The following is a 14,318-nucleotide window of genomic DNA, read 5'->3' as shown; positions in this document are numbered from 1 at the left end:
GGCCCCACCCCACACTGCCAGTCCCAAACCCGGATGCCCCCCGCCCCAGCCAAGACCCTCTGCACGTCAGCGTTTGCTCCCCTCTGGCCAACCACCCTGCTGCCTGCGCGGGGCACCCCGTTCAGCTCCATGCCCAAGTTCGGCCCCGCCGCGTCATCCTCAATCAAGTCTGTCTTCCCTGCGAGGCACTGGCGTCTGGCCGCGTGTGGCCCGTCCGTGCCCGCGTGAGCAGAGACCCCGGCGCCTGCACCTGCCTCGGCTCAGGAAGGGCGGCCCGTCTGGCCGGCACCAGCCACACCCACCACAGCCCTCTAGCCTGCTTCCCCGGAGCCCCCACGCTCCCCAGAAATGCCCCGCATCACCTCCAGAAGGGGCCCCCCAAACCCTGGGGACCCACCTGCTCTCCCTCCACTCCTGAGGCTTCTGGGAGCTCAGGGGCTCTGCCCCCGCCGCATCCCTGCTCTCCTGATGACACCAGGCTCCCGCTCGGAGCCCAAGCGGCCACTGCAGGCCGGCCTCCCCGCACAGAGGGCAGCGGTCCCTCCCGCTGCGAGTGTGGACAGTCGGGGGGCGATCACCAAGCTGGCAGTCCCAGTCAGGCCGTGCGCAGGGCCTCCCCTGGCCGCACCCCAACTAGGTTCGGACTCCCTCAGGGTCACCTGCGATGGCTCCGTCCCCCAGTCCCCATCCCCGCCTCCACCAGCTGATGGCTCACCAGCGCCACCTGCCGGGCTCCTGCAGGCCGGTGCCTCAGCCCGCGTGGGACACTCGCCCCGTCCCACGCTCCCTGCTCTCAGCCGGGCAAGGCCCCGCTCTTACCGACCACCTGCCTCCCGCAACCTCGCCCCACAGTCCGTGCACACGATCCTGCGGCCACTGAGCACACGTTCTCCCAGGTTCTAGAAGCACCGCCTTACCGGGTGCTGCCCGCCGGCCGGCACCCACCGCACACCTTCCCGGACACCTCTCGCTGCCATTTCTCAATCTGCCTTCACCCTGTGCCCTCGCATCTCCCAGAAGCCAGCCTGCTGTCTGCCCTCTGGGGCAGCAGGACTCTTGGCCTGAGAACACGGGCCCCCCACTTCTGATCCGGGCCCTTCTGCTCACTTTGTATGGGTGTTGGTATTCACTCGTGCCTCGGTTTCCCCACCTGTAAAATGGGAACAACGGTTCCTCCTTCACAAGGTTCAGGGTCACGGAGTTAACATGTACAGGCTTTCAGGGCGCCTGCGTGGCTCAGTCGGTTAAGCGTCCGACTTCCGCTCGGGTCGTGATCTCACGGTTTGTGAGTTCGAGCCCCACATCGGGCTCTGTGCTGACAGCTCCGAGCCTGGAACTTGCTTCGGATTCTGTGTCTCCCTCTCTCTCTCTGCCCCTCCCTCAATTATGCTCTGTCTCTCTCAAAAATAAACATTTAAAAAAAATGTACACAAACTTGTTCCGAATAGCTGCGGGCACAGAAGAGCTATTACACACGCGTGTTTGCACATACACCAAAAATAAATACAGCTCCCAAGCTATCCCTTGGTTGATGGATTCGGAACAGAATTATTTCCCCGAATAAAGACAACATGAAAAAATAGGCCCATGATTTCTCTGGTGCTGAGAGGCACGGGAAGTGACAGTAAGGAACCGCAGAGGGACGCTGGGAGCGGAGGGCGGGTATCAGGGGTGACTGACCCTCCCGCGTCATTAATGGGCTAAGCTACCCGCCGCGGGCCCGTGACCAGCTTCCTCAGGGACGTGCTCCAGCAACAAGCAGACAGGCTTTTCAGGCCTCGTGATGAACAGCACACAGCCCCGAGGTGTATATAAGCCCCAAACACCCCGAGCACCCACCACACCCACACCCACACCCACTCCCTCCTCCAGCCCCACCGCCCCCACCATGGCCGCGTCCACCCTGTCCGTCTGCTCCAGCGACCTGAGCTACGGCAGCCGCGTCTGCCTGCCCGGATCCTCGGACTCCTGCCCCGACCCCTCCTGGCAGGTGGACGACTGCCCAGAGAGCTGCTGCGAGCCCCCGTGCTGCGCCCCCGCCCCCTGCCTGACCCTCCTGTGCGGCCCCTCCTCCCCCTGCCAGGGAGACTGCCGCACCCCTGCGTGCTGCAAGCCCGTCTGCTGCACCCCTGTCTGCTGTGAGGACTCCCCCTGCACAACCTCTTCATGCTGCCAGCCGTCCTGTTGCACCTCCTCCCCCTGCCAGGGAGACTGCTGCACCCCTGTCTGCTGCAAGCCCGTGTACTGCACCCCTGTCTGCTGCAAGCCCGTCTGCTGCACCCCTGTCTGCTGCAAGCCCGTCTGCTGCACCCCTGTGTGCTGCGAGGACTCCCCCTGCTCAGCCCCCTCCTGCTGCCAGCCCAGCCCCTGCTGCAGACCCTCCTCCTGCGTGTCCCTGCTCTGCCGCCCCGTGTGCAGGCCCGCCTGCTGCACCCCTGTCTGCTGCAAGCCCGTCTGCTGCACCCCTGTCTGCTGCAAGCCCGTCTGCTGCACCCCTGTGTGCTGCGAGGACTCCCCCTGCTCAGCCCCCTCCTGCTGCCAGCCCAGCCCCTGCTGCAGGCCCTCCTCGAGTGTATCCCTGCTCTGCCGCCCCGTGTGCCCCCGCCCCGCCTGCTGCGCCCCTGCCTCGGCCCAGAAGTCCTGCTGCCAGTGATGTGACCAGCCGTCACTGTGGGGACCCCCAGCGCTCCCACCTACCAGCCTCCCAGCTGCTTTGGGGTCTGTCTCTTAGGCCCCTGCCAAGTATAGACAGCACCCCCTCCTCTCAGGCCTGGGTGGGAGGGGGTTCCCACCCAACTCAGGATGACTCTTCCCACCCCCCTGCCACACTCCTCCCGGGGTCCCAACGGTCATGACTTGCGACCACGTCCGAAGCACAGGCCGCAATGGTCTCCCCTCCTCGGAAGCTGCTTGGGAAAACCTAATAAATGTACTTGCATTAACCCCGTGTCACCTGGTTCTCTTGGGGCCAATCCTAGTTGAACACCCAGCCGGTCCCCGCAGAAGTGAGGACTGGCTGCCCTGTGGTCCTCGGCCACACCAGCCCTTCCTCAGGGCCCCGCCTCTCACTGGCCTGGCACGGGGCTCCCGTCCCGCAAGATCTGGGCCAGTCACAGGCGTGGTGGCCGTGGCTGTGGCCCTGGCGGGCAGACCCTCAGGGACTCAGTGGCAGCCATCCCGGGCACAGCAACCCTGGCATCTCTCCCCTCTGCAGGGAGCCCGGCAGGACGCAGGGTTTGGCGTACCCTGGGGAGGAAGGGGGGGTGCAGGGGGACGTCCAGCAAGCACCCCCTTGGCCGCCAGAGCCCTCCTGCCCCTCCTTCCTTCTCCAGCACCTAACACCCTCCTGTCTCCGGAGCTGCGTCCTCAGACCACACACACAGGGCCGAACGCCTTTCCCTCTGTAGTGATGATTAGAGCACAGCGCCCACCCCGCTCCCGGCCCAGAGCAGCCTGTGTCTGTCCCCTTCAGAGCAGAGCCTCGGCTCTCAGTGACCTCCTTCTGCACACCCTCCCCCGAGACACCCTTCCCCCCACCCTCCCACACCCCAGCCCCTGACCCAGCCTGGCACAGCCACCAAAGGCCCCCGTGCTCCCGTTAGTGTCACTCCTGCTCCCTCTCCTATGCATCTGTCCCTGCAGAGCTGGCCCCGGCCTCTAGGACACAGCTCTTGACTTTTGCAGGGCCCCACCCTGACCTCCCTCCCCCTGCACCTTGGCTCTCTCTCCGGACACGTCCGGCTTCTCCTGGGCTCCAGGCCACATGTGCACCTCCAGATGTGACCCCCCAGGACCTGCAGAAGTTGAGCTTGGGCTCATCTGAGCTGAACTGGCCCCCCCCTCCAGGGGAATGAGGCTCCTGCCGTGGCCCTCCCATCCCCACCCCCACCCCCTGCCCGGCTGGCGTTTCTTCCAGGGAGAGGCCTTCAGGGTCTGTGCCTGCCTCCATTTCCCTGGTTCTGGCAACAGGGGTCCCTCGTTTGCTAAACAACACCGGGCAGATAAGACGGGAACCGAGAGCTGCAACGGGGCCAGGCCAGAAGATGACAGGCCCACTGCTTGGAGGCCCCCCGCGGCTCGTGCACATCCCTCTACAGAAGGTCCGGTAGGAGATGCCGCCCTTGCAGAAAGATGATGGGAACTCAACGACTGCGAGAGGACTGCCTTCCGGGGCCCTGCACCCTCACGCCGACGGCCAGGGCAGGCCGGGGAGCGCCGGCACTGAGGTCACATGGCAGAGCGTTCGCCCGTCCCCGTGTGGTCCTGTCCTCGCCCTGCAGCTCTGTGCCTGCGGAACTGCTAAGTCTGAGCGGGAAGAGCCAGCACGGACCTCCTGGAGCCCCCCTTTCGATCCAAAGCATCTAGGGAGTGAGGGCCTGCACGTGGTCTCCTGTAAAGGGAAGCCCCAGCGGGCGCAGGACAAGGCCGTCCAGTTCGCCAGGACCTGTGTCCCAGAAATCCGCACTTTGAACCTTACCACAGGGCCAGACGGTGACCGCCCTCCGGGACCTGAAGCCTCGGGCCCTGCTGTGCACCTTCCGGGCATACTCACGTGCCTGACAGCCACTGAGAACCTTCTAGCTGATTGCATCATGACTTTTCTAAGCTTAGTGGATACTCAGGTCGCATTGTTAACCATGATGCCGCCACATGGCTGATAAAACCCCAGTGAGAGCGGCCGACTTGTGTGAAGCATTTAGTAAGCTCCAGGCACCTGCCGTGTCTAAATCACACCATCCTCAGATAACCCTATGAGCCCATCTTGCCCCAGAGGGGACAGAGGCCCACAGAGGGTCCAGCTGATGTGGTTCAAGCCCCAGCAGTGGTGGGCAGTGGGCAGTGCAGGTAAAACATAGGTATGTTTGCAGGGACACGGCGATAGGCCACATAACGCTCCCAAAGACAGCTTCACCAGAACCCCAAACGGCACCTGTGACCTTGCATGGAAAAAAGGACTTCGAAGGGTACCTGTGGATGGCTGACTAAATGCAGAATCCCACGGTGGGCAGGTGACCCGGGCCAGCCACGTGGGCCCTAGACATCCAGGGGCCGTCTGGGGTCCTTACAGCAGAGAGGCAGACAAGGAGGAGGCGATGTGACGGGAGGCAGAGCTCGGGACGCTGTGGCCACAAGCCAGGGGGAGTCACCAAGCTGGAAAGGGCAGGAGAGACCCTCCTCCAGAGCCTCCCAAGGGGCAGGAGCCCCGCCCACACCCCGATCTCTGCTTGAGAGACCTGCTTTCAGAACTCTGGTCTCCAGAACTGAGAGAATAAATTTCTGTTGTTTTAAAGCATCGGGAGTGTGGTCATTCGTTACACCCAATCCCAGGAAGCAAATACACACGTGCACGGTCAAGTTTGTGTGATGAACGTAGCTTTCATCGTTTCTAAGGATTCTGGTTTGAAATGTCGCCGAGACAATGTACACTAGCAGTAATAATTTAAAAAATAAAATAAACCCTCAGCCTTCTGAGGAGTCTGGTCCAGCCACCCCCAAACCTGGCAGATACGCTAACCCAGTCGCGTGTGCATGGCCTCTGAGAGTCGGCTGCCCTCCCACCACCCCAGAGCCCTCGCACGGCCACCACACCCCTGCACAGTGACTGAGATATCACAGAGCCTCCGCGTGCCGGCCCCGCTGACTCCCTGAGCCCCCACAGGCACCCTGCCTCCGGTTACCCACCTGCCTGTGTCTCCCCTCCCCCTCCTCCGGCAGAGGCCCTGGCCCAGGGCTGATCTACATCTGCTCGCCCACCCCCACCCCCCACGCCCCCACCCCCTGCTGCTGCTGCCCCGGCCCCTGGCTGTGCCTGGCACAAGAGCTTTCGGTGACTGTTTCCGAGACCCTGAATACCCCACAGGGGCGTCCCGGGGGCCCACAGAGGGGACTCCAGGCTCAGCCCCAGGAAAGATACAATGGCAGGGAGAGAATGAGTGGCACGGGGAGGGAGGGGGAAGACGGGGCAGAAGGAAATGCAACCAGCAGCTCGGCAAGCAAGGGGCGGGGTGCGAAACCGGTCCACAGCCCAGCGGGGGGAGGTGAGGGGCACCACATGCCCTGCCCCACCACGCCCACCTTGTGGCCAGAGCCACAGGGGCCCTGGGAGCCCAGAGGTTGGAAAGGAGACACGCCCGGAGAATTATGCCGGCTGCCTGGCCAGGCACAGGCCCACCCCTCCCCCTGCCCACGAACTTGACCCCACAGCACACAGCCAGTTCGTCCCCAGGCCACAGCCTTCCACCCAGGCAGTGGTCAGGCAGAGACAGCCCGCACCATGGCCAGAGCCCTCTCAGGCATTTCTACCCTCCCTTCATCTCTGCACTTGGTGACACATGCAAGAGAATGGGGACCACGTGCCCCAGAGACGGGCACCCACATCAGGAGCTATTCCTGAGGCCAGAATCCGAGTCACCTCCCCTGTTACCACGTCCCTAAGACGACTGTCCACTGGCTGAGAGCCCATCCCCCCCACACACCACATCCACCTGCCTCAGCTCCAGCCTGGCCGGATGGCCCCAAGCCCACTCAGCAGACTCGCTCAGGACCCAACACACAGGGGGACTTTTACGAGCTGGGTGGCATCTTCCGGGAAAATAAACAAGCCGTAATGAGGGCTCCCTGAAAACTAGCTCTAAACACCAACAAGGAAGGGGAAATGTCCTGAGCCTCTGCTGGCAAAACACACAACACAGAGGGCTATAAAAGTGAGCCTGAACAGCTGGCACGCACACCCGCACTCACACACACACTCACACACCCACACCCACACCCACTCCCTCCTCCAGCCCCACCGCCCCCGCCATGGCCGCGTCCACCCTGTCCGTCTGCTCCAGCGACCTGAGCTACGGCAGCCGCGTCTGCCTGCCCGGGGCCTCCGACTCCTGCCCCGACCCCTCCTGGCAGGTGGACGACTGCCCAGAGAGCTGCTGCGAGCCCCCGTGCTGCGCCCCCGCCCCCTGCCTGACCCTCCTGTGCGGCCCCTCCTCCCCCTGCCAGGGAGACTGCTGCACCCCTGCGTGCTGCAAGCCCGTCTGCTGCACCCCTGCGTGCTGCAAGCCCGTCTGCTGCACCCCTGCGTGCTGCAAGCCCGTCTGCTGCACCCCTGTGTGCTGCAAGCCCGTCTGCTGCACCCCTGTGTGCTGCAAGCCCGTGTGCTGCACCCCTGTGTGCTGCGAGGACTCCCCCTGCACAACCTCTTCATGCTGCCAGCCGTCCTGTTGCACCTCCTCCCCCTGCCAGGGAGACTGCTGCACCCCTGCATGCTGCAAGCCCGTCTGCTGCACCCCTGCGTGCTGCAAGCCCGTCTGCTGCACCCCTGCGTGCTGCAAGCCCGTCTGCTGCACCCCTGTGTGCTGCAAGCCCGTCTGCTGCACCCCTGTCTGCTGCAAGCCCGTGTGCTGCACCCCTGTGTGCTGCGAGGACTCCCCCTGCTCAGCCCCCTCCTGCTGCCAGCCCAGCCCCTGCTGCAGACCCTCCTCCTGCGTGTCCCTGCTCTGCCGCCCCGTGTGCAGGCCCGCCTGCTGCACCCCTGTCTGCTGCCAGGACTCCCCCTGCACAACCTCTTCATGTTGCCAGCCGTCCTGCTGCACCTCCTCCCCCTGCCAGGAAGACTGCTGCACCCCTGCGTGCTGCAAGCCCGTGTGCTGCACCCCTGTCTGCTGCAAGCCCGTCTGCTGCACCCCTGTCTGCTGCAAGCCCGTGTGCTGCACCCCTGTCTGCTGCAAGCCCGTCTGCTGCACCCCTGTGTGCTGCGAGGACTCCCCCTGCTCAGCCCCCTCCTGCTGCCAGCCCAGCCCCTGCTGCAGACCCTCCTCCTGCGTGTCCCTGCTCTGCCGCCCCGTGTGCCCCCGCCCCGCCTGCTGCGCCCCTGCCTCCTCCTGCTGCCGCCCGGCCTCCAGCGTGTCCCTGCTCTGCCGCCCCGTGTGCCCCCGCCCTGCCTGCTGAGGCCACCATTCTGATGGGCACGTCCCCCCAGGGCCAGTTGAGCACTCTGGGGACCCCCGGCTCTTCCCTGCCTCCTTCACGATCTAACCCAGCGCAATCTTGGGCACACAGGTCAGCGTGAATGTTCACCATCTTGGGACCCTAATAACCAGGGCCGAGCCGGTTCGCAGCCTCACATCACAACCAGATGAACCAGAGCCAGCCCTCCCGTTACTGAAAGGCCCCCAGGCTGTTTCTGACAGCCACGGCCCCCAGCTCTGTAGTCTTACTGGGGCTCCTGGCCCTAGAAGCTGTCTGCCTCCTCCCAAGCACACACCTGGAGCTAAGCGAATAAACCTGCAGTCCTGGCCTCCACTGGCCCTCTCTCCCAGCCTCCGGGCTAACAGAACCCTGGCTTTAGCAATCTGCTGACGAGCCACATCTTGGGAACACTTCCAATGGCAGTGAGTTCTGAGGCCCACCCTGGCGGTCACCAACTGCACCTCCAGGCGGCTCCGGGTGGCTGGACGGAATGTTCGGGCCTCAGGTGGCCACAGCCACCCGGACAGCGGGCCCCTTGGCAAGAAGGCCCCATTGCCCCAGGCCTCTCTCTCCCCGGTCAGTCCAGCACCAGGATGCAGGGCCCAAGGTAGTTTCTGGGCCGGAAGGCAGGCGGGGCCGGGCCTTCCAGGGAGACAGCTAAAGGGGGCATTGCCTTCTGAGTCTCTCTCTCTCTATCTGCCCTTGAACTTCAGTGTTTTATTCAAACGTCCCCCCGCCTCTGACTGCACATGCCAATATGCCATGCCGTCCCTGGCCGCAGACCCCGCCCGGTGTGACAGAGGTCAAGAGGAAGACCCCAGAGGCTAAGCCACTTTGAGTTCCAACACCCTGGCGTCTGAGGCCCAGGGGTGCTGCCTTCCAGGGCACTTCCCTCGAGGCTGTCTGGACGGGGCCCCCACGTTTCCCAGGGCTCCCCATAGCAGGCCTCAGTCCCAGACAGGGTCACTTCCTCACGGTCCGTGAGTTCGAGCCCCGCGTTGGGCTCTGTGCTGACAGCTAGGAGCCTGGAGCCTGCTTCGGATTCTGTGTCTCCCTCTCTCTCTGCCCCTCCCCTGCTCGTGCTGTCTGTCTGTCTGTCTCTCTCTCTCTCTCAAAAATAAACACTAAAAAAATTTTTTTTAATTAATATTCTTTGCTTCCTAACTTTCGTGCAAACAAAAAGTGCCCTGGCCTAATGGGTGAGAATTTTTAAAGAGGACGACGTCAGGGTGACAGAGTCAGCCTCCCCTGGTGGCAGTGCGGGGCCCTGGCTGGCATCTCACCTCCTCTGCACTGGGGAGTGAGTGGGGTGGTTCTCTCTGAGGTGTGATTTTGGGGAGACGAAGGTGAGGGGTGTGGAGGGGTCTCCTGGGGGCGCGGCACTCAGATGAGACCTGGGGCTCTGGCTGCTTGCGCTCCGCTCCACCGGGAGGCCCTCAGCCCCAGTGGGAAGTCCCCCCCTGGACAAAGAAAGCCTCTTCTTCCTGCGGGAGGATGCTCCGTGAGCCGCCAGGAGGGGGCGTCGTGCCCACACAGGGTCTCCAGGAACCGATTTGAGGGCCCCTCCCAGGGGCCAGGATTCCCCAGAACTCAGGCTGGAAAGCACCACTCTCCTGCAAGCTTCTGGTTGAACAAGTGCAAGGACAAAGTTGGTGGCCGAGAGAGCCATCCAGGCTTCCTGCCCCCCAAACGCGCAAGAGGCCAGATGCTGCCCGCTGGGCCAGCTCCCCGGCCTCCTTACTGCCAGGTAGCTTTTAAAATGCAGGTCTGGGGGCAGCCCTGGGGGGCTCCGTCGGGTAAGCACCCCACTTTCGAGCTCGGCTCAGGTCACGATCTCACGGGTTTGTGAGTTCCAGACTGGAGGCAGGCCCTGTGCTGACAACGGGGAAACCACTTGGGACTCTCGCCCTCCCTCTGCCCCTCCCCTGCTCATGCTCGCACTCTCTCTCTGTCTCTGTCTCAAAATAAACAAACGTTTTAAAAAAATAAAAGAAAATGCAGATCTGTTCTGTCATTTCGTGAGTACTTTCTCTAGCTCTAGGGATGAAGGGCCCCCGCAGGCACCCAGAACCCAGGTCTGACCACCCCACCTGCTCCTGCAACTGGCAGCCTGGGGTCCCTGGCACCCTGGGTCCCCCACTGCCACCCTCAAGGTTCCTTCTTGAGCCCCCCCCCCGGGCCCCTCCCACTCTGGAGGATGTCACAGCTGCTGGTGGCTCTGTGATCCTAGTGTCCCCAGGGGTGGGCACAGCACCACCCTTGCCTGGGTACGGAGTGAATGAAGGAGGGAAGGAGGGGTAAGAAGGGGTGAGTGAAGGGATTCACTTGGACTAGGTTCCGAGTGACGCCAAGGCTGAGCCCTGGTGAGGAGCCCACCCCCGGGTGCTCTGGGGGCAGCAGGAGGGGAAGAAATGGAAGGGGAGACACCGTGACCCTGACGTCCGGCAGCAGCTGACAATTGTGCCCCCCACCCCTTCTCCGTACCCAGCCCCTTGGAGCCCCCCAGCGGGCCAGCCCGGGAGGGTCCAGCTGCGTCCCTCCACCTCGGCCTCCCGTCCCCGTGGACGTGAGCTGGCTGTGACGGATGCCAGGGACTTCCCCCCAGCGTCCCCCTCACCCCACTGTCCACAGCACAGCCCATCAAGGCGTCTCCTCCAGGACGGCCCCAGCCACTTTCCCGGCACCACGCACGCCACGCAGCCCAGAACCACGGATGTCCTACAGGACCCAGGAAGGACCTTAGGGACCCGAACCTCAACCTTTTGGTCCCAAAGCAGCTGGCCCCGCTTGGCGGAGCGGCCGGGGGGTCAGGGGTCAGGAGACGCGGGCTGGCTCCTGGAGCCAGGGAGGCCAACGGCTTATAAGAGGCACGTTGCCCCGGAATCCTGCTGGCCACACTCACCCCCCGGGAGGCCACGCCAACACCACATGCACACCCTGCGCCCCTGAGCCCTGAAACCTGTCCGAGGGCCACCACGTAGGTTTCCCCAGCCTGCACCTCCCACCTGCCCCCTGGTGGCCTCGTGCATGCGGCCTGCCCGCCGGCCCCTCTGTCCCGCTTGGCCAAGGCTTTCTGAGACTTGCCCCAACCTCAGACGCACCTGCACCCACACCTGCGCAGAAAGGCCAGGCCCCAGGCCCCGCCACTCGGCAGGTGGTCTCCTGGGCAGACATGTGACCCAACTGCCCTACCACTAAAACACCTATCCGTAAGGTGTCTGGGAGTGGTGAGCCCCCCCCCCCCCTCCAAAGAGCACTAGTGAGCTGCTCACCAACGTGAGCACCCACGCGACCCTGCCAGCTTTCCCGCCCGGACCCCGTGCCCGCCCTGGCAGTCCAGCACACGGCCCTGCCATCTCGTTCCCACAAAAGCCACACAGAAGTGGCCCGCTTACCGTCCAGACGAGGCCCTCCCCCCACGCCCCCAGCCTCCTGGACCGTCCTGCCCACACCTCCCCAATGGCGAACTCGGAGTCCTCCAGACCCACTTCCCAGTTCTGCCGACTCCTGGGCCCCTCTGGCCGCCCTGCCATCGCCAGCACTGAGTTACCTCTTCCCAAAGTGCAGGTTTAAGGGTACCTTTACTGCCCCGCTGGGGTGAGGGTACCCCCAAATCCAGCCCATAGTCCCCCAACAGCCTCGCAGCAGAGGCAGACGACGGCAGCACTGGGAGCCAAAGCCGCCCCATCTCCCCAGCACGGCACCCTCCACAGAGCGGGGTGGGACGCCCAGGGGCACTAAAGCCCTCGCAGACAGCACGGCACCCACAGTCACCACCCCAGGCTGGTATCATCTGTGCTCCCAGACTCGGGGCAGGACATGACAGCCCAGGGCTGCGGCAGCCAAGGCTCCTGGCACCTGGCGTGCACACGGTGGCACAGACCAGGAACAAGGCCCCCAGGCAGGCGAAATGCCCCCCCCGCCCCCCCCCCCCCCGCACACTCACACAACCCTGCGGTGTAAACTCAGGTGCCTTCCAAAACAGAGAGGAATCAAAGTGATTGTTTTAACCATTTGAAGTCCCGAACCGCCGAGCACGAGTGCCTTGGGAGCACTCCAAACGCACCCGACTTTTATCTTTCCTCCTGAGTCCCGGTGTTTATAACTGGGTCACCTTTTAACTATCTGCAACAAGCCTTTAGGGCACAGGGGGCGGGCTTTATAAATAACCTTTATTATTACTATGCAGGCTGACTCTGTTCCCAGGGCTGAAGGGAACGTGAAGGTACACGTCAGTGATTCATTCCCCACCGGGGAGACTGCCGCACTCAGGACAGCGGCTACAGCAGCGCTGCCTGGGGGTCCTTCTGGGGCCCCCCGGGACCGCGCGGTGGCCTCCGTGCAGGGGGTTTTGCCTGCAACAGGTGACCTTCAAATCCTGCACTGCTCGCAAACCACAAGTCCCAAGGCAGTCGCTGCGGACAGGAGCCCAGAGTGCGGGGCGGGGGGGAAGGGGGGCTTCAGTCCTGCCCCCGCCCCAGGGCTTTGGCTGCTCCCCTTCACGGGGCACCCGTCCACCCTGTGGGTCAGCATTCCAAACTTGGGTCAGCATCAGTCATCTGCCGGTCCTGTCACTGGAACCAGGGGCCATCAGAGCAAAGAGCCCTCACATGGAAGGGACCCCGGCTGAGTAATTTGCACACGAAACTGGAAGGGCCCTGCCAATCCCCTGGCACCTGCCCCCTGCCCAGCCCCGCGCTGCGGACCCCACTCACCCACCTGTGGCAGGTCTCCAGCTGCTAGGCCTCCTCCTCCGGCTACTTTGTGTTTAATGTTAGCTCTGATAAGTAAAATCTCTTGGTAGCGACTCCAGAAAGACAGAGTGATGTCATGGCCGTTAGCTAGTCAACCTTTCCGAACTAGGGGGAGCGGAACCACGCCCCCACCAGGAGCCAGCCGGTGGCACTCTCCCCAGCGCTGGCGCGGGTGTCTGGGGCTGTGCTTTACTAAGCGCAGACCTGGGGCTCTCTGAGCTTGCGGCCTGAGGGGGGCGGGCGGGGGGGGGGGTGGCTCATTCCTGAAGCAGGTGCAAGGCCTTTCCCCAGGATGCACGGGAAAATACTTGTGAAGCCCTTGGATGGAGGCTGGTTAAGGCTTTGAACCGAGTCCCCACCCTGTCAGCAGCTTTCTACTGTGCCGGCCCCCTCCACCCCTTTCATCTCTGCCTCTGCCCGTCCCCCTCTACCTGCCGGTGCCCCCGAAGCCAACCCGGCTCGCAGTGACCTTGACCGGGGGATGGGAAGTGGCCCTGACCCGCGCAGCTGCCCCCCTCCCGGCCCCCAGCTCAATACCCCCCTTACCTGTGCAGGGTTCCCATCGCCGGGTGCCTCGGCCCGGGGTCGCCAGGGCCAGGAGCGGGACACACAGCATCAGCAGGACAGACATGAGGAGTATAGGTCCCAAGCTCCATCCAGGGGCTCCGCCCTCGGCCCGCAGGGAGGGAGCTGCTCGTCAGACACCCGGGTGGGCCCTTTCAGGATGGCAGCAGGGGGCCCTGGGGCAGTCACTGTGATGGCCCCATGCCCGAGTCCTGAGACAGGACAGAGGCGGCCCCGGGTGGCACAGACCTTCTCAGGGCTCTGCCAGGGGGGAGGCAGGTGGCGCGGGCCTATCTCATTTCCGCATGGGCTCGGGTCCTGCCGTGCAGGTGACAGGTGATAGCATCTCAGCACAACTGCGGTTAGTCATTGGCAAAGCACATTTCTCCCAAAGGAAAGACAGATAGATGTGCCGGTGGAGGGCTGGGAGCAAACCAGAAAAACTCCGAGAACCTGTTTTCCGTGGGTGCAGACCCCTGCCTTAGGAGGACAAGCTGCGCGCCGAGCACAGCCACCGGGTCCCAGGAGGGGCCGGGCTTTGAGGACGGCTTTTATCTGGTGCCCAGCCCTCCCGAGGGTGTGTGGGTTTCAGGAATTCCCCTCCGGAGGGAAGCCAGTCCGCGGGAACAGCTAATGAGAAGACACGGGAAGACGGCCCGGGGGCGGGGAGCGCCGAGGCCCAGCTCACGGCGGGAGCTGCCCTTCACCGAGGCCGAGGGTCACTTGGGTCTGACCTCTCCAAACCGCAGCGGGCAGGGTAGCAGACGGGAAAGGCTGCTCCGGGCAGGACAGCTTTTAAGCGCGATTATTGTTGTTTATGACGCCCTGCCCGGCCCGCCCCTCTCCAGAGCACCCAGGGCCGGCGGGGGGCGATGGCCTGTGTGCGGAGACACTGCGTCCTGGGCCCTTTCCCGGGATCCACAGGACCCTTTCGTAGGCCGCCGGTGACCTTTTTCCTCGCCGCAGAATGACTCTGCCGTGGCTGCAAACACCACACTCTCTCCAGGGAAGCCCCCGCCCCCGGGTCTGGGCAGA

The 14,318-nt window shown here is 63.9% G+C and overlaps 3 protein-coding genes across 4 annotated transcripts in view; 2 read left to right on the top strand and 1 right to left on the bottom strand.

The window, feature by feature from the left end:
• Window positions 1-14,086, bottom strand: part of TSPEAR (thrombospondin type laminin G domain and EAR repeats) — a 155,292-nt gene extending 141,206 nt beyond the window's left edge. The window contains exon 1 of the mRNA XM_027041446.2: window positions 13,266-14,086. Within this exon, the coding sequence (XP_026897247.1) occupies window positions 13,266-13,350 (85 nt within the window). The 5' untranslated portion in view covers window positions 13,351-14,086. The remainder of the gene's footprint in view (window positions 1-13,265) is intronic.
• Window positions 1,846-3,701, top strand: LOC128315087 (keratin-associated protein 10-7-like). Its single transcript, XM_053220471.1, has one exon. The coding sequence runs from the start codon at window positions 1,889-1,891 to the stop codon at window positions 2,651-2,653; it is 765 nt and encodes a 254-aa protein (XP_053076446.1). The 5' UTR covers window positions 1,846-1,888; the 3' UTR covers window positions 2,654-3,701.
• LOC128315086 (keratin-associated protein 10-1-like) lies at window positions 6,706-9,072 on the top strand. Of its 2 annotated transcripts, XM_053220466.1 has the most exons (2): window positions 6,706-7,618; window positions 7,664-9,072. In XM_053220466.1, exons 1-2 carry the CDS (start codon window positions 6,802-6,804, stop codon window positions 7,942-7,944), a joined length of 1,098 nt encoding a protein of 365 aa, XP_053076441.1. In that variant the 5' UTR covers window positions 6,706-6,801; the 3' UTR covers window positions 7,945-9,072. The 2 variants fall into 2 exon arrangements, with proteins under 2 accessions (XP_053076441.1, XP_053076440.1); XM_053220465.1 differs by having other exon boundaries at window positions 6,706-9,072.
• Window positions 14,087-14,318: the final 232 nt, after the last annotated feature.

The sequence above is a fragment of the Acinonyx jubatus genome, chromosome C2, assembly GCF_027475565.1.
Source record: "Acinonyx jubatus isolate Ajub_Pintada_27869175 chromosome C2, VMU_Ajub_asm_v1.0, whole genome shotgun sequence".
Taxonomy (NCBI): domain Eukaryota; kingdom Metazoa; phylum Chordata; class Mammalia; order Carnivora; family Felidae; genus Acinonyx; species Acinonyx jubatus.
Note: the sequence above shows the minus strand (reverse complement) of the source record. Positions and strands in the feature narration are given on the sequence as shown.

Coding starts and splice junctions, on each gene's coding strand:
- LOC128315087 (XM_053220471.1), top strand. CDS start 1,889: ATGGCCGCGTCCACCCTGTCCGTCTGCTCCAGCGACCTGAGCTACGGC.
- LOC128315086 (XM_053220465.1), top strand. CDS start 6,802: ATGGCCGCGTCCACCCTGTCCGTCTGCTCCAGCGACCTGAGCTACGGC.